This window comes from Oreochromis aureus, linkage group 10 (assembly GCF_013358895.1).
Source record: "Oreochromis aureus strain Israel breed Guangdong linkage group 10, ZZ_aureus, whole genome shotgun sequence".
Taxonomy (NCBI): domain Eukaryota; kingdom Metazoa; phylum Chordata; class Actinopteri; order Cichliformes; family Cichlidae; genus Oreochromis; species Oreochromis aureus.
The window spans coordinates 14,942,163-14,964,472 of NC_052951.1; the positions used below are offsets into that span (position 1 = coordinate 14,942,163).

The window sequence follows — 22,310 nt, forward strand, 5'->3', positions numbered from 1 at the left end:
AACCATAAAAAAACATTTCTTCACTTTTCAATGGAGTTACCTTCTACTGCAGTTAGTGTCCATATAAAAACTATCTATACACAGTGACATTACACAGCAGCTCCCATTCCTCATTAATTCCATCCACTCCCCCGGTATCCATACTGCAATGCCCATCTGCTGTATTAGTGAAGATTCTCATATTGACTATTTTGTACACAGGCACCTGTTCATGAACTGTGATTGGATCTGTAACGTTTACAGAAGCTAAAGTCTGTTTGTTAGTTTGTTTTGGCAGGTTGTGAACTATGTGCATCCAATAAACTGTTCATTTCTTTCCTGCATACGGTCATATCTTTTACCCTGACTGAACTGATCTTGAATGAGCTTCTGTTCAAAACATAGCAAAGCACAGCTCAAACCTCATTTATTGGTTTTATTTCAGAAAATTCTGAATAATGAAAGTGAAAACAGACTTTGTGGAAGTCTGTTTTCACTGTGAGTTTACAGTGTGACAAAAAGAATACATGAATGATCATATGTGCTTCAATTAGAAAAATAAACCAAGGCATTGTTTTAAACAGAGCACACATCGTATTAGAGAAATCCCAAAATGAATTGCAGCATGTCAACATGTTTAATTTTCCAAAAACTTAAGTGGTGCATAGTCCATGTTTTGTCTTCCAAGTATACCCTTGAGGAAATCGACAACTTTGAAGAGATTAATGTGAAAGTCTCTGGAATCTGAATTTGATTCTTCAATACCACCGTCTTGCACACTGCACACTTGGTGGCTTCCCCAACTGACCAATGCGATCTGTCAAAAAAAAAATTAAAAAAAATTGGTTATTTGAAATGTTCAACAATAACTTATTTTCTTAGTGGATTTATTCCCCAAGATGATACTTACTTGTGATGTACAAAACAAAGGACCTGATTTAGATTTCACAGATTTCCCCTCCCTTTCAAGATTGCCTTATGGAGCAGTCGTACAAGACTTATCACTTTACTATTTCTGCTTGCTCCCCGACATTCATGGGGTTGTGTACTGCAAATTTGTCTGTCTCCCAGAATGTGCAACCACTCACACACCACACCAAGGAAATCTTTGCTCACTACCTGCTCTTCTTGCTAAAATTGCTGTTTGGATGTCTGTCTGTTCAGAATAGGACTTTGGCACGGAATGTCAGCCAAATTTAAAATGTGTGTTTTTTCTGTAATGGCTCTGCAGCAGAACCTTTTGAGTGCAGTGGTTGCAGCGTGTATATTGCTGCCTACCTGTATTGTGCGATGTTCAAAGTTTTTATACACAGCACCTCCAGAGTCACCTGTACCAATGAACAGAAACACACAGAGATACAGAAAAAAAAAAAAAAAAAAAAAACAGAAAACAAAGTCACTCATCTGCACCACTGTCACTGTGTTGGAGCATAGAATTTGATATCAAAATTAGGAACATACCAGTACATGCAATATGATCTCTGTATGGTTGTAGACCACCAGTGCATATGAAATTATCCGTCACAGCGTCTCTCAGTGTATCAGCCGTTATGCCCTCTACACCTACTGCATTTTTGATGCATTCGTATCTCTACATTGGAGAGGTTTTAGGAGAAGAATAAGGAACCCGTACTTACATACACAGCGACACATGCACAACACAGCTCACCATTGTAAAACTTACATTATCACCAAGCTTAGCATGGACATCTTTCTGCTTTACTACAGTTCTTTTTTCCTTGTCCTTTGTCCTTGTCAGGAAATTCAGGCTTTCGAGGTGACTCTTTAACAGAAGTCTCTCTGTAGATAATAGAGACACAGCAGAATACAGGTGAGCAACTCTGCAACCTGTATTGCCCTTGCAGTGGAGAGGTTTTGGTGATGCAGGGCTCTAGACTAACTTTTTGACATTGGCGCACCGGTACGCCTAACTTTAAAAATTTAGGCATACTGGCACAAAAGTTAGGCGCACTCAAATTTTTCAACCGCATCGCTTAACACCGCAGTTTTACATTTGCACTTTCTTTGGGGGGGGAAGTCCATACAGACAATATTAATTTCTAAATTATTAACGGACACTCTTGTGCTTAAAGTTCTTTGTCAATATTGTAGAAAATGTTAAACTTAATCATCATCTTGGCTCCTCTGACGACCTGTTTGCTGCTGCCTGCTGCTGAAAGGCAGTGGGGAGAGGGGACACTTGTGCAGTGCATTTATTGCAGCATATAATGTGTTTCTGGATACACTATGCTTTTTCCGCATTCAAAGATTGATGGCACCGTGTCAGAGCTGGCTATAAATTTCAGACGGATCAGGCCTTAACTTAACAAAAAAGTTATCAATAGTTATTTTTCATCTTTTCTTATTACCCACAGCTACATCCACTTCTGTCGGGCCTAGGCTGCTCACTAGGGCTGGGTATCATCACTGATTTCTATAATCCATTCAATTCCGATTCTCAAAGTCCTGATTCAATTCAATTTAGCCCCAGACAGTCAGAAATATTATAATTCTGATCATTTATCAGTACTGACACATGTGAGACTTCATGAGAATTGTGAACATCACAGCAGATGCCTTTGTGTCAAAGTAACTGAGAATAAAACACAGAAAAACATGAAGGAGATTTTTCTGGCCTGACTTTTTATAGCAGATAACTTTAAAAATATTCTGCAATATTCTGCAATTTTGCATAATTTTAAGAAGTTTAAATTTCTTCAGTATTGAACAGCAGAAATTAGGCTTTCTTGTCCGAGGTCATTTAAGTGAAAAAAGAAAAAGACAGCGCTGTAAACAACGGTAGACTGGTGGGTAATAAGCGAATGAATAATGCAGAAAACAGATTTGAGACGGGAAACTGTTCTTGAAGTACACACAGAGAGCTGTGTATGAAGTGTAATTTTATCGTGGTGGAAGCAAAACAGCAAAAGTCAGAGGGAATTCATGACGACATTGATCAAATGTGAAGCGCAGTTTGCTGCTGGCTCGGCGAATTTTGGTTGGAGAGCAACAAAACCTGACGTAAACACAGCGCGGATGGTGGGCTCGGTGAGCTCCGACAGCGCATCCGTCTACGGGCCGTCGGGTGAGAAAGCCGAGACAGACAAAGCTGATTCTGATGCGTCGGGTCGCTCTGTGTTAACGTTTTTGTGTGGAATCCGTTAATGAATTGATATCGCCTTATTCAAGCTACTCACCTCTCTCTTCCACCTGCACTTTCAACTGGACCAAGGCCAACCAGAGAGGTCCCGCCCCTGACTATCTCTGATTGGTTTAGTCCACGATAGGGGTGTAATGTGTGGCTGTTGTTGACCACACGGAGAGTTGCGGAGATTTTTTTTTTTTTTTTTTTTTTGTTGTTACCGAACAATATTTTTTTTAGTCGCATCACTGAAAAATTTGCGACCAAATTGGTCGCATTCTAGAGCCCCTGTGATGCCATGCTACCTTTTCTTTCTTTCAGTTACCTTTTTTTTTTTTTTTTTTAAACAAGCACACCCTTATTAACAAATTCTTGTTCATAGTGTCTACCCAACAAAGGACAAAGCTTTCTGATGAAACAGGGGGAAAAGCTAAAAAGCAACAAAGAACCATGAGAAAGGGAGCCAATGCACACCACAAACATAAAAAGCAATGGGAGGAGAGAACAAGACAAGAAGCAGCACAAGGAAAAAGAATAATGGAAATGTGTAGCAAACATCTGTGTCACTGAAAAAAATTGCAAATGAACCTTTGGTGCAAGGGAATGACACAAATCCAGAGACAAACGATCTTCTTATGGCCTCTGACAGTGGACTCATCTCTGTGCTTGTCCTGCTAGACCTTAGTGCTGCGTTTGATACTGTTGATCATAATATCCTATTAGAGCGATTAGAACATGCTGTAGGTATTACAGGTACTGCACTGCAGTGGTTTGTATCATATCTATCTAATAGACTCCAATTTGTACATGTAAATGGAGAGTCCTCTTCACACACTAAGGTCAATTATGGAGTTCCACAGGGTTCAGTGCTAGGACCAATTCTATTTACATTATACATGCTTCCCTTAGGCAGCATCATTAGAAGACATAGCATAAATTTTCACTGCTATGCAGATGACACGCAGCTCTATCTATCCATGAAGCCAGGTATCACAGACCAATTAGTTAAACTGCAGGAATGTCTTAAAGACATAAAGACCTGGATGGCCGCTAACTTTCTGCTTCTTAATTCAGATAAAACTGAGGTTATTGTACTCGGCCCTGAAAATCTTAGAAATATGGTATCTAAGCAGATTCTTACTCTGGATGGCATTACCTTGGCCTCCAGTGATGCTGTGAGGAACCTTGAGTCATTTTTTGACCAGGACATGTCCTTCAACGCACATATTAAACAAATATGTAAGACTGCTTTCTTCCATTTTGCGCAACATCTCTAAAATTAGAAATATCCTGTCTCAGAGTGATGCTGAAAAACTAGTTCATGCATTTATTACTTCCAGGCTGGACTACTGTAATTCTTTATTATCAGGATGTCCTAAAAACTCGCTGAAAAGCCTTCAGCTAATCCAAAATGCTGCAGCAAGAGTACTGACAGGGACTAGAAAGAGAGAGCATATTTCTCCTGTTTTGGCTTCCCTTCATTGGCTTCCTGTTAAATCCAGAATTGAATTCAAAATCCTGCTCCTCACATACAAGGTCTTAAATAATCAGGCCCCATCTTATCTTAATGACCTTGTAGTACCATATCACCCTATTAGAGCACTTCGCTCTTGCACTGCAGGCCTACTTGTTGTTCCTAGAGTATTTAAAAGTAGAATGGGAGGCAGAGCCTTCAGTTTTCAGGCCCCTCTTCTGTGGAACAAACTTCCAGTTTGGATTCGGGAGACAGACACTATCTCTACTTTCAAGATTAGGCTTAAAACTTTCCTTTTGCTAAAGCATATAGTTAGGGCTGGACCAGGTGACCCTGAATCCTCCCTTAGTTATGCTGCAATAGACGAGGCTGCCGGGATTCCCATGATGCATTGAGTTTTTCCCTTCCAGTCACCTTTCTCACTCACTATGTGCTAATAGACCTCTCTGCATCGAATCATATCTGTTATTAATCTCTGTCTCTCTTCCACAGCATGTCTTTCATCCTGTTTTCCTTCTTTCACCCCAACCGGTCGCAGCAGATGGCCGCCCCTCCCTGAGCCTGGTTCTGCCGGAGGTTTCTTCCTGTTAAAAGGGAGTTTTTCCTTCCCACTGTCGCCAAAGTGCTTGCTCATAGGGGGTCATATGATTGTTGGGTTTTTCTCTGTATTTATTATTGTGCTATCTACTGTACAATATAAAGCGCCTTGAGGCGACTTTTGTTGTGATTTGGCGCTATATAAATAAAATTGAATTGAATTGAATTGAAAATTTGCAAAGTCAGTCTCTAAACACTCGGTCACTTTGTCTGCTGCATCCTGCTAGCGGCCAAAACGAACACAAGGAGCAACAACCAGCAAATCATGTAAACTCTGGTCAGGGGATACATAATTTTTTCCTTGTGGGGAAACACAAGAAAAACAGTGGATGGACACTGCAGCACAACCGTGTAATAAACTTGCGAGGAAGAGAGAAATGCAAGAATCTTAGAAGCAACCACTGCCTTTGCAATGGTTACTTCTAAGACTGGACCAGGTCTGCAACCACTTGCAGTCCAGTTATCCACTTTTCCTGTTAGGGTTTTGCTTATTTCAGCAAGACAATGACAAAACTAATTCTGCAAATATATAAGGATAGTGTGGCTCTGAGCTCAATAGCTCACAGTCTGTTTAGTCTTTTTCTCACCCAGCTCTAAATAAAATTCTATATCTTTTGTTGTTCTTACAGACCTAGCTCTATGATAGTGCTATATAGCATAGAGCTAAAGTTATCACACCTTGTGACTGGCAACTCTGGTTCCCCAAACGTAGAGCAGCATTGGTCTCCACGGTGCAAGGTATGCAAATGGGCCTGAAAAAATTAATTATTTCAAACAGGGCATTAAAAAGTGTTTTATCAATAAATCAGTACAGTACAAACAGAATAATTTGCATAGCCTGTTTCCTTACCTCACTTTAGTGGATATGTCAACATAATTCTCCAGTTGGATCAGAGCCACATCATAATCATAAAACTCCTTAATGCCTTTATCCATTTTGGCAGTAACATTGTACTTTGGGTGACAAAATACATCTTTTGCTTTTTTAACTGAAAAAGAAAAGTTGTATTATTATTAATGTCATCAATCAAAAAGATTAGACATATTTATCTATAGCAAATTTATAAAACAGGCTATCATGCTATGTTTAGATAAAGTTTTATTTACATCCATGTTGTCCTTCACCCATTTGAACAGAGACTTTTTCAGGCAAAAAACAATGCACGCAGTGAGCAGCAGTCAAGACAAACTCAGGGGTCACCAGAGAGCCCATACATTTCTTCGAGTGACCGTCAGCCTTAAATTTGAAATAAAAAACAAAAATATACTTCAGACTGCTGCATGCATTTAAGCAAGACACGCTTCATATTTAGATAAATAATTTACTATGTAAAACATCTGGTAGGGAGAACATGTATTTATTCTTATTTTATTTTATTCTAATTGTCCCTCATAACTTTTGCACTGTCCACTTCCTGCTGTGACAAAACAAATTTCCCACGTGTGGGACTAATAAAGGTTATCTTATCTTATCTTATTATCTTAACATAGCTACATGGTAGATGATTCTGATGTCTGGGCACCTAAATATATAAATTAATTAAATGAATGAGTTTTTGGATGGTTCACTAGCAAACATGTAAAGATGGAGATTTATATATTCAGTCACATTACTCTACTGGTTTAAATGAAATAGTGAAACTTTCACCAGAGAAGAAACAAATGCCATCCATGGATACTTTTTCCTCATGAGCTCATAGGTGGAATTCGTATCCTCATACTGGTGAAGTCCACAGAGACCCTTTACTTCATCTTCATCTGCATGAAAACAATAAGTGCATGATAATTAAAAATAGAAAATCCAATGTTGTTTGTATAGACAGCAGAAGAAGAAGAATCCTTTTTTTCTGTTATGTGTTCATACAATGAAATTTTGTTTGGCAGCTTTCTAAGGGCTCAAAATGTGGTCATAAATATTTTGTACTTGTAAATCAGTTTTGTACTTGTAAATCAGGATTTGTATGTGTAAAAAAGATTTGTGTGTGCGTAAAAAAGATTTGTATGTGTAAAAAATATTTGTGTGTGTGTAAAAAAGATTTGGATGTGTAAAAAAGATTTGTGTGTGCATAAAAAAAGTTTTGTATGTGTAAAAAGAATTTGTGTGTGCGTAAAAAAGATTTGTGTGTGGACTTAGACAAAAAAACCCTGCAAGTTACAAGTACGAATTTTGACCCAGTTTTTCTTCCTTTCATCTGATTGGTCAATGTCATGTCAATCACAAATGTAACAATCCAATCAGAGAACAGATGGGTTTGGCTGTCGGAGGGTCACTTTTTTGAACTGCAGGTCCTTGAAGGGTGATACAGTTTGAAGCTGGAGGATCTCTATAAAAATATCCGATAGCAGCTAGGTCCCCTAACTTTCAGCAGCTGTTGAAAGGCTAAAGTTGTGGTATGTCAGTGGTTAGAAATACCATTATTACTTTAGGATTAGTTTAACACAAAGTCAGGGCTGACCCGGGACCATTGCTGTGAGTCACAGTGCGCAGCATAAAAGTCCTTTCACATCGGACGCAGGATGTGCTGCTAATGCTAACTAAAAGCTAAGGATCCAGAGTTTGTTGCGCTGGCTGCTGAGTTCTGTGGGTTTTTGCAGCAGCACTACCTGTACTAGATGCACCTGCTCCTTGTCGTTTCTATCTCTGACTTTATGTCCTTTACAAGAGTTTCTGTTTATTTTGCTAGTTCTTCAAATGTTCAATAAAAACATGTATGCTAATTCATAACAAAGAAAGCTTTGTAGTGAAGACTGTCATTTCCAAAACACTGCCCCCCCCCCCGGTTCGCAGCTTTGTTGAAAAGCCTGTGGAAGTCCCTGTTACAAACACGTAGACCTGTGACACAAAAATCTAAAATCACCAAACTTGGATGACCACAGACTGTTTTCCTTCGTGATGATGAAGGAAAACGCTGGGTTGGCATGTAAAAGGGCATTTATTCCCTTCAAGGACCCGTGCATCGTGTAGTGTACGTGGGGTAACGAGAAGCGATTAACACCTCACGACCAGCTCCTGATCATCAATCGCTTGGTCGGGAGGATTTCAAACCTGTTTGAAATCCTCACGACCGTCGTGAGGGTGTCACCGCAGCTTCTCACACTGCGCACGCGCAAACACAAATGTCAGCGAAAAAGACGGCGCAGCACAGCAGTGCAGCGTGTGATCTGGACACAAGCAATGGAGGCACAACTTGTAGAACTTTGGAAAGCTCACCCGAGCCTTTTCGATGTGGCCTCACAAAATCATCACGACCACAACAACCGTGAAAATAGTTGGATTTACACTGCTGCTCAATCACAGCTGCCTGATCAATGTTTTTCATAAAGTTGATGTTTTTCATAAAGCAGTTTTTCATAAAGCACTTTGCCACAAACTTTGTCCCAAGCCACAATCTCTGTAATACTCAAAAAGGACAAGGATCCTCAAAACTGTGGTTCCTATCGCCCCATTAGTCTACTGAATGTGGATTATAAGATTCTAACAAAAGCTCTTGCACGTCGTATTGAGAAAGTAGTACCTTCTATTATTCATGAAGACCAAACGGGCTTTATAGTAAACCGCCAGTCATATTTCAATATCAGACGGCTGTTAAATATCCTATATTCTGACCATTCGGTTGATCGCCCAGAGGTAATAGTCTCCATAGATGCCGAGAAGGCTTTTGAGTGTGGATTGGCAATATCTGTTCTCCGTTTTGAAAAAATTTGGCTTTGGTTCTAATTTTGTTTCATGGATCAGGACTCTGTATTCAGCGCCCCTGTCTTCAGTCTGCACCAATAACACTATTTCATAATACTTTTCCTTACATAGAGGCACCCGCCAGGGATGCCCCTTAAGCCCCCTGCTATTCAATCTGTCAATAGAGCCGCTGGCGGCAGCATTGAGAGCGGACCCCAGAATAAGGGGGATTACTAGGGGAAACACCATTCATAAGTGCTCCTTGTATGCAGACGATCTCCTTCTGTATATTACAGATCCGGAGGCATCAATTTCTTCAGCTCTGGACCTCATTGGATCCTTTGGCCGCCTGTCTGGTTACAGATTGAACCTGGCTAAAAGCACACTGTTCCCTATTAACGGTCTGGCGAAGGAGGCTGACTATTCAGCCTTTCAGTTTAGACTGGAACACTCCTCATTCACCTATTTGGGTATTCAAATCACAGACACTTATCAGGATCTTTTTAAACAAAATTTTACCCCTTTATTAGAGAAAACAAAATCAGATTTGGCACGCTGGTCGGTATTACCCATCTCTCTTGCTGGGCGTGTCAACGCGATTAAAATGGTGGTCCTGCCTCGATTCATGTACCTCTTTCAGATGATACCCCTTTTTCTTCCTAAAACCTTTTTCACCCAGTTAGACGGACTTATATCATCTTTTATTTGGGACAAAAAAGTTCCAAGAATCAGTAAATCCCTGTTACAGTGTTCTAAGTCAGAAGGTGGCCTGGCCCTACCAGACTTTATGTATTATTATTGGGCGGCCAATATTGTGAAATTATCCACCTGGATGCGGGCTTTTAGGGAGGGCAGAGGGCCGCCTTGGTCCACTATGGAGCTGGACAGTGATCTCACCATATCCCCTGTTGCAATAATGTGTTCAGGTCAGTCGCAATGTTAGTTTTAAAAATCCTGTGGTTAAGAACTCTCTCAATGTCTGGTTTCAGTGTCGACGACATTTTGGGCTGAGGCGGTCACTTGTCTGCTCCCCTATTGCATCAAACCATCTTTTTTTACCAGCTCTGAGCGATGCAGGGTTCAAGATTTGGTACAGCAGAGGAATTATCTGCTTTTCTGATCTGTTTGTTAAAGGGTCATTTTTATCCTTTGAAACATTATCTAAAGATTTTGGAATCCCAAAGACCCACTTCTTTAGATACTTACAGGCTCGTAGCTATGCAGTCAAACACTTCACTTCTTATCCAAGTCTACCTACTGACTGTCCACTTGAGGATTGTTTGCAATTTCGATCTATTGCTAGAGGCCATATCTCTCAAATATATAGCACATTGCAACATATAAAGGCAGACTCTATGTCCAAAGCCAGGAATGCCTGGGAGCTGGACTTAAACCTCCAGATCCCAGATGACCTATGGGATCTTAGTGTTAGCAAGATCCATGAATCCTCAATCTGTATACGGCATTGTATAATACAGCTTAAAATTCTTCACCGGGCGTACCTAACCAAAGCTAAACTAGCTAAAATATATAACACCTCTGATGACAGATGTCCGAGGTGCAAGCAATGACCCGCCGATATTAGCCATATGTTCTGGACCTGCTCTGACTTGAACCGGTTCTGGGAATTAGTTTTTAAAGCTCTTTCATATGTGTGTGGAAAAACAATTGCTCCTAATCCAATGACAGCAGTCTTTGGTGTACTCCCAAACCAACACAGTATAACTTCTTATCAAATGAATGCAGTAGCTTTCTCATCTCTACTGGCACGCAGGCTAATTCTTCTTAAATGGAAGGATTCAGGTCCGCCAGTGTTTATTCAGTGGGTGAGAGAGGTGATGAGGTGCTTGCAGATAGAGCATTTGAGATACAGCTTGAGAGGGTCTCTAAGTAAATACTACAAAACCTGGTCATCCTTTGTTGAATATGTGGAGAAGTTGTCATTTACTGAAGTATGATGTATTACTGCTTTTATCTGTGTTTGGGGGTTGTTTTTTTTTTCTATTTCTTTCTTTAAAGCCACCTACTATCTGTAGCAAGCCAAAAAAGAACTGCGCACAATGCAGCCCCCCCTTTTATTTATGTATTTATTTTATTTTATTTTAGTTTGTTTTGTTTTTTGGTGGGCTTTGTTTTTTTTTTGTTTGTTTGTTTTTTGGGTTTTTTTTGGTTTTTTGCCTTGTTCACATGGTAGTTTTTTTTTTGTTTTTTCTTTGTTTGTGCCCATAGATTATACATTTTTCTGCATCCAACTGGTTTGCCACCGCGTGGCGCAACCGGTTTCACAATGGCAGTGTTTGTAATCGCAGTTCAAGTTATATTTTTCTGTACTTTTGCTGTATTAGAAAATCATAAATAAAGGTGTCAAAAAAAAATAAAGTTGATGGTGGTGGTGTGCGTGTCTGTGTGAGTGAAAGACAGAGAGGGAGAGCGAGCGACAGAATTTCTGTTATAACCTTCATTTTATGAACGCAGTTTGAGCACTCAGGTCGCATCAGAGCATCGGGCCGTATAGTGTGAGACCCTGCATTGTGACCTATGAACTTCTAACCCCTGCGAGTCAATCGTACAGTTTGAGCAGGAGCTGAATCGCGCGACTGAAAAAAATCACACAGTGTGAGCCCGGCATAAGTCCACACATAAATCTTTTTTACGCACACACAAATTCTTTTTACACATACAAACCTTTTTTACGCACACACAAATATTTTTTACACATACAAATCCTGATTTACAAGTACAAAACTGATTTACAAGTACAAAATATTTATGACCACATTTTGAGCCCATAGCTTTCAGCACAGAAGAGACACTTCTGGCACTTAGCTCACCATTTAAAATAATCAGGGAGATGGGGCGGTAATCACTGAGGCAGGAAACAGCTGATCTTTTTGGTACAGGTACAACGATAGAGGACGTGAGGCAGACAGGGACTGTGGCCTGCTGCACAGACAGGTTGCATACAGCATACAACATGGATGTAGCCTCCAGATTGGAAAAATGAATTTCAAAGTGCCAATTCAGAAGTACTTTAAGCCTAAATTCTATCAGAGGGCCACCAGATTGCGGTACTTGTGGTGTTTTTTTCAAGGTTTTTATAATTATTTTCTTATTGAAGTTTTTCAATTTTCATTTTCATTTGTTCTGTGAAACACTTTGCAATTTTACTCAATTCTAAATTGGTTTTATAAATTATTATCATAATTACTGCTGTTGTTAGTAGTAGTTGGTAGCAGTAGCAGTGAAGACTCAGCGCTGAACAGTGAGCATTAGGCTGCATTCAGTTTGGATTTCAGTATCTCAAACCCTTTACATTACATTAAACTGCATTACACAGGTCCAGCAGGATACATGATCATATTTCTATCACGGCTACATCACTGGTGTCAGGCTAGATAAAGAGTAATCGCTCTGATCTCAGGTACTTTAGGAAACGAGAGAACTAAGCAGGCCTCCAGTTATGATCATTTGTCTCCCTTGTGTTTATTAGTGCTGGATGATGAATGCTGGAGTGAATCCAAACACACAAATACACACAGTTCATGCTTCACTTCAAACACAACTTACCGATCATTTTATCAAAAGTCTCTTGTAGTTTTTCTAAGTCCTTAACTCTGAAATAATGTTTCCCTCCAGTTCCTGCTGTGAGGGCCATTAGGTCATCATCAAAGATGTCATCTCCAATGCCAAAGATATAAATGTCTGTAGCAGAATGAAGCATAACATGTTTATATTTATATACAATATATACAGAATGCTAATGAGCACGCTATGCATTGAAGCGAGCATCGAACAAGAAACTGTTGTGTATCAATAAAATGTTACTGTAAAGAAGGATCACGGTTGAACGATTACACTGTATAAAAATAGAAACGTGCACAACCCGGATGGAAAACTCACCAAGATAGTCGTCTCTGGATCCATCTGCTTGGTTCATATACACTTTGTTTTTTATTTGCATTACAGTGGGTGCTGGTGAACCGCCCTCGTTGTAAGCCCCTGTTGTGAAAAACAATGACAAAACCTTTTAAAAACAATGTGATAACTTTTTTTTTTTAGAAATGAATAAAAAAGTTTGTCTTTTGTTCTGTGATTGATGAAATGTGAGAACATCTTTCCAGTGGCAAACCCCCACCCCCCCATATTGTGATAACATGAAGTTAACGAGCATTTCTTATTGTTGACGGCAGAGTTAATCAAGAGGCTGGAAATACCATCTGTAAAAACGATGAGGGCATGACGATGCTCCTTAAAATTCTTTCCAGCTCGAATCTCTATAAGAGACATTTTCTCCAAGAATTTCTTAAAGACAATGTTCAGATTTGTTCCCGTGTTTCTGTCTTTGAGGAAGAAGCACAAAACGCACATTACATAACTTATTGTTAGAAACAAACTAACAGAGTACAACAGCAATAAGCACTTTACTCACCACCAACAGCAAATTCTTCTAATTTAGTTTTGACATCTGGCAGTTTGACCTTGCCGTCCAAAATGTCAAGAATGTTGACAATTTCATAGAGTTCAGAGGAGAAAAAGATGATTTCGTAGTTTGGCGTCACGGTAAAGGAGGAAATCTGTTGATACATAAAGGAAAACGGTTACATAAAAGGTTGATGATCTCATATGAACTTCTGTCACGCCATTGTGAACACGTGTAAACTTAATGCAACACCTCCTTACATTTGAGATTGCTTCTGTTTGTTATTTTGTTTAGTAATTGGTCCATAAATCAGCAGCTAGCGTATCCTGTGCTGAACATTGACAACCAGCCAAAGGACTCATGCCAAGAAGCATCAGTCACGGTTATGAATTGTAATACATAATGAAATTTACTTCTAATTTTCAAGATCAGAGAGGCTAAGGACAATTACAGGAGGAAGCTGGAGTGGAAACTCCAGCAGAACAGCATGAGAGAGGTGTGGAGGGGCATGAAGACCATCACTGGATTCAGGCCAACCAACAGCAGGGGAGCTGAGGGAGGTGAGAATAGAGCTAACGAGTTGAATCTGTTTTTCAATAGATTCGACACCACAGTGTCTGCTCAGACCCCCACAACCCCACCTGTAGTCAGCCTGGAACCCAGAGCCACACCACTGTGCCAGCCTCTCTCTTCCCATAGCACTGTTGCCTCCTGTGAGATTCCTGACACCCCTCCCCCACCCATCACCTTCACTCAATACCAGGTGGAGATTCAAATGAGGAGACTTCACTCAGGTAAGTCTGCTGGACCAGACGGAGTGAGTCCCCGCGTCCTCAAGGTCTGTGCCCCCCAGCTGTGTGGAGTCTTTCATAAACTGTTTATGCTGAGTTTGAGCCTGCAAAGGGTCCCAGTGATGTGGAAGACATCATGCCTCGTCCCTATTCCTAAGACGCCACGTCCCAGTGGCCCCCAGGATTACAGGCCCGTGGCACTGACCTCCCACATCATGAAGACTTTGGAAAGGCTCATCCTGGACCAGCTGCGACCCATTGTCAGACCACATCTGGATCCCCTGCAATTTGCCTATCAGCCTCGTCTCGGAACAGAGGACGCCATCATCTACCTGCTCAATCGTGTCTACACCCATCTGGACCAGCCGGCGAGCACTGTGAGGGTCATGTTTTTTGACTTTTCCAGTGCTTTCAATACCATCAGGCCGACCCTCCTGGGTGATAAGTTAGCAGCGATGCAGGTGGATGCTTCACTGGTGTCCTGGATTGTTGATTACCTGACAGGAAGACCACAATATGTACGTCTCCCACAGTGTGTGTCTGACAAGGTGATCAGCAACACAGGGGCACCACAGGGGACTGTCCTCTCCCCCTTCCTCTTCACCCTCTACACCACAGACTTCAGCCACTGCATAGAGACCTGCCATCTTCAGAAGTTTTCTGATGACTCAGCGGTGGTTGGATGCATCAGCAGGGATGATGAGACAGAGTACCGGTCTGTGGTCGACTCCTTTGTCACGTGGTGTGAGCAGAATCATCTGCAGCTCAACGTGGCAAAGACCAAGGAATTAATAGTGGACTTCAGGAAGACCAGGAAACACTTGACCCCTGTTTCAATCCAGGGGGTCAGTGTTGACATTGTGGAGGACTATAAATACCTTGGAGTCTACATTGACAATAAACTGAACTGGACAAAAAACACCACAGCACTTTACAGAAAGGGCCAGAGTCGTCTCTATTTTTTGAGGCGACTGAGGTCCTTCAACATCTGCCAGAAAATGCTGAGGATTTTCTATGAGTCTGTTGTGGCCAGTGCGATCCTCTATGCTGTTGCATACTGGGGGAGCAGGCTGAGGGTCGCTGATGCCAACAGACTCGATAAACTGATCCGTAAGGCCAGTAATGTTGTGGGGATGGAGCTGGACTCCCTCAAGGTGGTGTCGGAGAGGCGGATGTTGTCCAAAATAAAGACAATGTTGGATAACACCTCCCACCCACTCCATGACATGCTGGTCAGTCACAGGAGCGCGTTCAGTGAGAGACTGAGAGTACCGAAAAGCACCACTGAACGACACAGGAAATCATTCCTGCCTGTGGCCATCTCACTGTACAACGCATCCACTTAACACACACACGTTTCTTTTTTCTTTTTCTTTCTTTTTCTTTTTTAGCTATTTATTAATAAACGACTTATGTATATATATGCCTGTATATATTGTACTATTCTTAGCTAGTGTATTGTCTGTCTTGTTAATGTCTGTTTATTATGGAGCACTGTAACAAAAAAAAATAATTTCCCCTAGGGATCAATAAAGTATTCTGATTCTGATTCTGATTCTGATTCTAATGGGCTGTTGCGGTGGCAGCCAGATTGGATGAGATTTAGTATGTACATTATGTGTACATCATGGAAGATGCACTCCTTAAAGTGTGTCAGAGTAAAAAGCTTCACACCCAAGTACACCTGTGGGTCCACGTGCCACATTTAAAGACAGAAATAAACCAGTAACACATGAATAATTAAACTGCAGCCTGTCATTTTTATCAAATATCTGATTGAATGTTCTAAAGACTCAGCAAATATGTTGCCAGCATCCTTCAACAGCAGCCTGTAGCTTCACCCCATGCACACCGTTAGACCTCCAAACTGAGCCTGCAATTTGCAAAGCAATCCTAATATAACTCCAGTCCAAGCCCAATGTTGCTGACTGTTTGCAAAATCAGCACGCTATAGCACAAAGAGAGTTTTGTAGCAGCATAAAAAACAAAAAGCTTCCAGTAAAATATGCTTTCATATCATTTTGGAAAACTCTACTTTTGACTTTTTTTTCTCTATTTTGAAAGAAAAGCTGTTTGTTTCTCACCGTTGTGATGAGTTTCACGACAGCGTCTCTGGATTTATTGACATAATCCTCGCTGATGCTGTCAGAAATATCCACACCAATGTAAATGTTAAGTGTGCCATTTTTCGAAATCCTGATTTTTCTCCCCTCCTGTGTGTCATCTGAATGACAAAAGATACTGTCAGCTTACACATCACAAACAAAAGTCTGAATAAAGACCGTCATTGTTAAATTATTATACAGATAGCTGTCACGGCCCTGGGTCATGCGACCCAGTATGTTGAGTTTTTTGGTGTTTTGTTATTCTTTTTAGTCTAGTTTTCATTTCAGCTTATTTAGTTTCATTCTGCCATGTTTTGTGTCTAAGTTTTCCTTGGTTGTAAGATTCAAGTCATGGCCGTGTCTTCTTATGTTTCCTGTTTTATTTTGAAAGAGCTTGGTGTGTTGTGTTTATTGTATTTAGTTTCACGTGTCCTGTCATTATGTTAATTGTTGTCAGCCGTGTTTCCCATGTGATGCGACTCCCCTTGATTATTCCTCATGTGTATTTAGTCTGTGTGTTCCCCTCAGTCAGTGTCGGATTGTCTGTTAACCCCACCACAGTTTTCATAGGTTTACTCCGTTGTTTCTCTGTGTTTTCTAGTTTACTCAGTGTTCATAGTTTGTCATAGTTTTTCACTGAGTGTCTCAGCCCTTTTGTAACCCAGTGTTCATAGCCTCCTTAGTTTCCCTAGTTGCTTGTTTTTCTTCTGCATCAGCCAATAAAGGCTCGCTTTATTTTTGAAACTACATTTTGTCTCCACCGTGTCTGCACCTGGGTCTACCTCTTTCCTCGCACCGGCGCACCCCGCCATGACAGATAGCAACTCTGTTACACTATATGTTTGCATATTTTGTTGGACTGAATTAACAATAAAGAAGTATGCATTATTATGCTATGATTAATTCTCTCATAACACCCCCAGTCATTGCGATAGTAGTAGTTTTATTGATATTTAAATATGCCCAAACAGCAAAACGCACCCATCACTTTATTAGATACACTTGTTCAACTACTCATTAAAACAAAAATCGAATCTAATGCAGATGTGGTCAAGACGACCCGATGAAGTTCAAACCGAGCATCAGACTGAAGAAAGGTGACTGAGTAGTTCAGAAACTGCTGACCAACTGGGATTTTCTCGCACAACCATTCCTAGGATGCGCATAGAAAAAACTACATATCCAGAGGTCAGAGGTCATAGAGGAATGGACAGACTTCTTTGAGCTGATAGGAAGCCAACAGTAACTCAAATAACCACTTGTCACAACCAGAGGTGGCATAAGTACGCATATTTTATACTTAAGTTGAAGAACAGATATTTGTGTTAAAAATACTCTGTTAAAGGTTGAAGTACTGAATCAACTTCTTTACGCAAGTAAAAATGAAAAACTAAAGCTTGAATCAGATATGTAAACCACGAGTAGAGAAAAAGTAGATTTTTAAAAAAAAAAAAAAAAGCTCTATTTTTTGTTACCTGTGTGTTAGAGGCTGACTTTGCCTTCACACCTAAACTGGAAAATTTGTACAGGGTGTGGTAACACTAAGATCCGTTGTACTGACTCAGCATGGGGAAAAAATAACCTCAGCATAATTTATATTGTGAGTTGTAGATTTTCTTTGTGTACAAGCTGCGATCAGCTGACTTGTTGCTGTTCCTCTGAGGTTTACTGCTGTTCGTGGATTTACAAAACTGAGTTCAATGAGATGTAAGCAGATGTTTCACAAACATGGCTGAGTTCCAATATAAAGTTGATATAAAGGCCGGATTCAGGCAATGAATCTCAGCATCAAATTCGGCTTTGCTACTCTTGATGTAACCTGACTCTGACACTAGTATCTGTGACACCAGGGAGTAAAAGTAAGAAGTTGCCAGAAAATAAATACTTAAGTAAAGAACAGAAACCTGAAATTCTACTTTAGTACATCTCCCACCTCTGGTTGCAACATAAGTATGCAGGAGAGCATCTCTGAATGCCTGACACATCAAACCTTGAAGCAGATGGGCCGCACCAGCAGAAAACCACTCTGGCTGTCACTGCTGTCAGCTAAGAGCAGCAGTGCGAGACTACAATTCATACAGGCTAACAAAAAATGGACAACAGAAGATTTGAAAAATGTTGCCCGGTTCGATGAGTCTTAACTTCTGCTGCAATATTCGGATTGTAGTGTAAAGACATTCATGATGGGTAAAAAACTCCATGAAAGCATGAGCAATTCACCCTGCTGGTGGTTGTTCAGTGATGTGGGATGGTTTTCTTGACAAATTATGGGCTAAACAGAACACATTTTCATTCCACTGCCTAAGTATTGTTGCTTACCATGTCTGCTGCTTCGCAATCACAGCGTACCCATCTTCTGATGGCTGCTTCCAGCAGGAAACCCACCATGTCTCAAAGCCCAAATCATCTCAAACTGGTTTCTCAAAGATTTCAGTAAATCTATCAACCCAACAGAGCACATTTGGGATGTGGCGATGATTCACATCTGAAGCCAACAAATGTGCGTTTTGCTATCATGTGAATATAGACCAAAATCTCTGCTGAATTCTTTTCAAGATACCCTATACCTGGGCTCCAGAATGGTACTAGCAAGATGTAGCTAATATAGTGTCCAGTGAGAGTATATACTTGTTGATCAATAACTTACCAGTGGATTCTAATATGGTCAGGCTCTCTTTGATTGAACTGCCAAATGCCTTTGAAACCTCCTGTGGTGTGTCGAAGGTGTGTTTATCTGCAAGGAATACATATGTGATATATAATATATAGTATAATATATACTAAAGAAAGACCTTATAACAAGGTGACTCTCAGGAGTTTCAGGAAACATTTATAGATGGGAAGCTGGTGAGGGATCATATCATCACTGGACACGTGATTCTTAGATGCTCAGCACACATCTGCAGATCCTATGTGCCTAACCAGTGACCAAGTCACAACAGGACGGGATCCCACACTGGCTTCCCACCAATAAGGCCTCCTCTCTCCACTCTGTGGCACAGAGTGTAAACTGTATGTGTTTGTGTCATTCTTACAGTAGCATGCAGGCTCATTGCCAGACCACTCGCCGCTCTCCTGACACACTCGTTCGCTGGAGCCCACCAAAAACGTGTCTTCATTGCAGGTGTATCTCACCGTGTCATCAATTTCAAACATAGTCCCCACTCTTGAGGCACCAGGTGGGATACCAGGATTAGCACAATGATCCCCAGCTTTGGTAAGAAAAACAAAACAAAACACAAAGGTCATTAAAAAACCCTAAAATGTGGGTTTCTGTAATAGCTAGAAATAAAGGAAGAGAAGGAGTCTACAAACACAATGGAAGGCCTGAATGCAAGCATCTACTCAAGAAAAGACCACCATGGGGTTACAATAAAAACTTTAGATTCATCATACTGTGTGTTTTAATGTAAATTCTTAATGTACAACAGCTGCCAAATCTAAAGGTATAAAATGTCAATTTCAGTCTGTCTAAAAATACACTGTAATTTTATTTTTTAAAAATACAAGAAATCTAGAAAGCTGGAACAGCAATGATCAAGCTTTGATCACTGCTGTTCGGGACTCACAGTCACGGCTGCAGATTGGAGTGGAGCCGCTCCACTTCCCATTGTTTAAGCACACGCGAGTGGCTGAGCCTCGCATTGTGTATCCAGAGTAGCACTCATACGTGGTCTCGTTGCCCACATAGTACTTCTCCTGAGGGGGGGAGACACTTCCGTTCTCCAGGACATTGGGGTCTGGGCATTCAATCACTGTGAAACAAAACAAAAGGACCCCCAGTTACTATGTTGTTATCAGGCAGTGTGAGGCAAGGGAGAAACATCTTTGCCACTCACGCCTGCATTTCTGAGCTGGAAATCTTTTGGGTTGTGGTCTCCAGGAGTTATTAGCCTGACATAAGCGGGTTATTGCTGGGTATGGATAGTAGCCCTCAGGACAGTGGTATACCAACATGCTGCCTCTCTCCAGGTTGTTACTCAGTGTGTAATTCCCTCCTTGCATTTCCAATTTACTCTCAGGGCAATCACATCGAACACCAGCTCCTGAAAATAAATGTCCACAGTTCTCAGAGGCTACAATTTAAGTTTATCATACACTTACATACGTACCATTACACAATTACTAAAGTAGTGCAAAATTCAAGATTTGACTTTTTAAAAGTACACAGTAAGCAATGCATAAACGTTCTTTTACTAAAATCACCAGGTTAGTGATCCTATCATCACAAAGGGTTTATACATTGTTTTACTTACCATTGCAAAGTATTGTTTGTATTACAAGAATTTAAATTGTTATGTTTTAATGTGTAAAAATGCAAAAAGTCTGATATTTTATATTTAACACAACATTATTTCTTTATTTCCATAAATAGATGATGAACAAAATTTAGAACAGACTTACATTTACTGAAAAAAAAATCTGTAAAATTCACTATAATGTTCACATTCGATAATGTTGCTACTTGGTAATGATTTTATTTTATTTATTTTATTCTTGGCAATATAACTATCTCAAATTAAGAACGTAATATAGTTTTAAGAACATAAAACTATTGTACCTCAAGAAAAATAAGCAGACAGAAAGTCTGCATAGAAGTCTTTAAAACCTGATGGATCGAAGGAGGTTTGTGAAATATTCAGTTATATATTAGTTAATAAATAAATATATTTGAACATTGATCAGCTTTTATATCTATGTTATGAATACTAAACCTTATACAATGCATAAACCTAAATAAACAAACACATTACTGGAAATTCAAAATTGTATATAACTTTTTATCTAAAATAAAAGTATCTTACCCATCCAAAGTGCACATGAAAGCGCTGCAAGCCAACTCCAGTGGATAGAAAATCCCATCTTGTATTTTAAACTGGGGGACAGTTTAAAAATGAGAGTATATTGCAGAAGTGGCTGATTTATTTCAGAATAGAGAGTGATGTTTAAACTGGGAGTGGACAAAGACCATCATGGTACTTATTAACTTACTGACCCGTAAAAGAGGATCAATTCATGTTTATCACAGAAAACACTCAAAGCAATTTCCACATTTACATGAATCCTGCTCAACTGATAACTTATTTAGAATTAAGCAAAGATCTCTTATCTAATATATCACTTACAATGTGAGCCGGGACGCTATTTACAGTAGTTATTATTTGTAAACTTCGCTTTACTTTTATTATGTGCTGATGCCAGCATCTCAATGTAGCGCCCCAGACTGTGTACTCCACTATAGCCGGGTACGCCCCGAGTTCTAGTTACCTTGAACTTACTTAGTTGCCCTCAGTGCAAGCTCCCCTGATTTACACACGTATAACACACAGATACACTTTTACCTTACTCTGAACTATAGATAAGAAACAGTACCAGACACACAATATCTTCTGTTTAAACCAAGCAGGTTTACTGACTGAACTGGTAAACACCCAATGAATCAATAAAGTAAGAAGTCTCTTGCAATGATAAAATATAACAATAATAACAGTTACACAGTTCTTTACCGTAATGGGCCCCACACACACACACACACACTCTCACACCCCAATTTCCCAAGTCCCCTCGGTGCAGGCCTGGATCGATGCTTGTGTGCGTAGGAACCAACGGTCCTAAAAGAAAACAAAATGGTGCTCCTACCTGGAACTCTCAGTCTCTTTCCACAAAGTCACAGCAAGCCGAGAGGCCCGTCCCTTAGTCCCTGCAGCTGCACACTTACTCCTTGCGAGCAGCAAACCTGATCGGTCAGCCTCTCGCTCTGTACAGGTCCGGTGATCGTTAGCGAAGTCCGCCTTTAGGGCTAACTCCGGTTAGCCAAGTTAGCACGCCGCTAACTAGGTGATTCCGAGGCAACAGTGCGAACCAGTCCGGGCCGCACCACCTCACAGTCACGCTCTCTTACTCAGCCGTCGACGTGGGATGATTTATCCTTGTCGTCCATGGGAAAAAAGTCTCTGCAGACGCTAGCCGCATCTCGCGCACGCTTTTCTCTCCTCCCACCTCTCTTGGCTGCTGCCTTCTCCCTCGTTTCTTTTCCTCTCGCGGCCCCTTTCACAATAAAAGCACCTAAACAATAACTAAGTTATGAATAATACAAATGTAGGAAAATGAACAAGATAACTGTTC

At 40.5% G+C, this 22,310-nt stretch overlaps 1 protein-coding gene across 2 annotated transcripts; it reads right to left on the bottom strand.

Moving 5' to 3' along the window:
* Window positions 1-388: 388 nt before the first annotated feature.
* On the bottom strand, window positions 389-21,441 carry LOC116317731 (complement factor B-like). Of its 2 annotated transcripts, XM_039618210.1 has the most exons (18): window positions 20,990-21,441; window positions 20,024-20,230; window positions 19,754-19,939; window positions 19,220-19,396; window positions 18,832-18,918; window positions 16,164-16,303; window positions 13,298-13,442; window positions 13,083-13,208; window positions 12,769-12,867; window positions 12,436-12,570; window positions 6,841-6,950; window positions 6,300-6,429; window positions 6,043-6,181; window positions 5,871-5,944; window positions 1,664-1,779; window positions 1,441-1,570; window positions 1,258-1,307; window positions 390-796 (listed from the first exon to the last, which is right to left on the bottom strand). In XM_039618210.1, the coding sequence occupies exons 1-18, from the start codon at window positions 21,045-21,047 to the stop codon at window positions 617-619; spliced, it is 2,289 nt and encodes a 762-aa protein (XP_039474144.1). In that variant the 5' UTR covers window positions 21,048-21,441; the 3' UTR covers window positions 390-616. The 2 variants fall into 2 exon arrangements, with proteins under 2 accessions (XP_039474145.1, XP_039474144.1); XM_039618211.1 differs by lacking the exon at window positions 1,441-1,570 and having other exon boundaries at window positions 389-796.
* Between the last annotated feature and the right edge of the window lie 869 nt (window positions 21,442-22,310).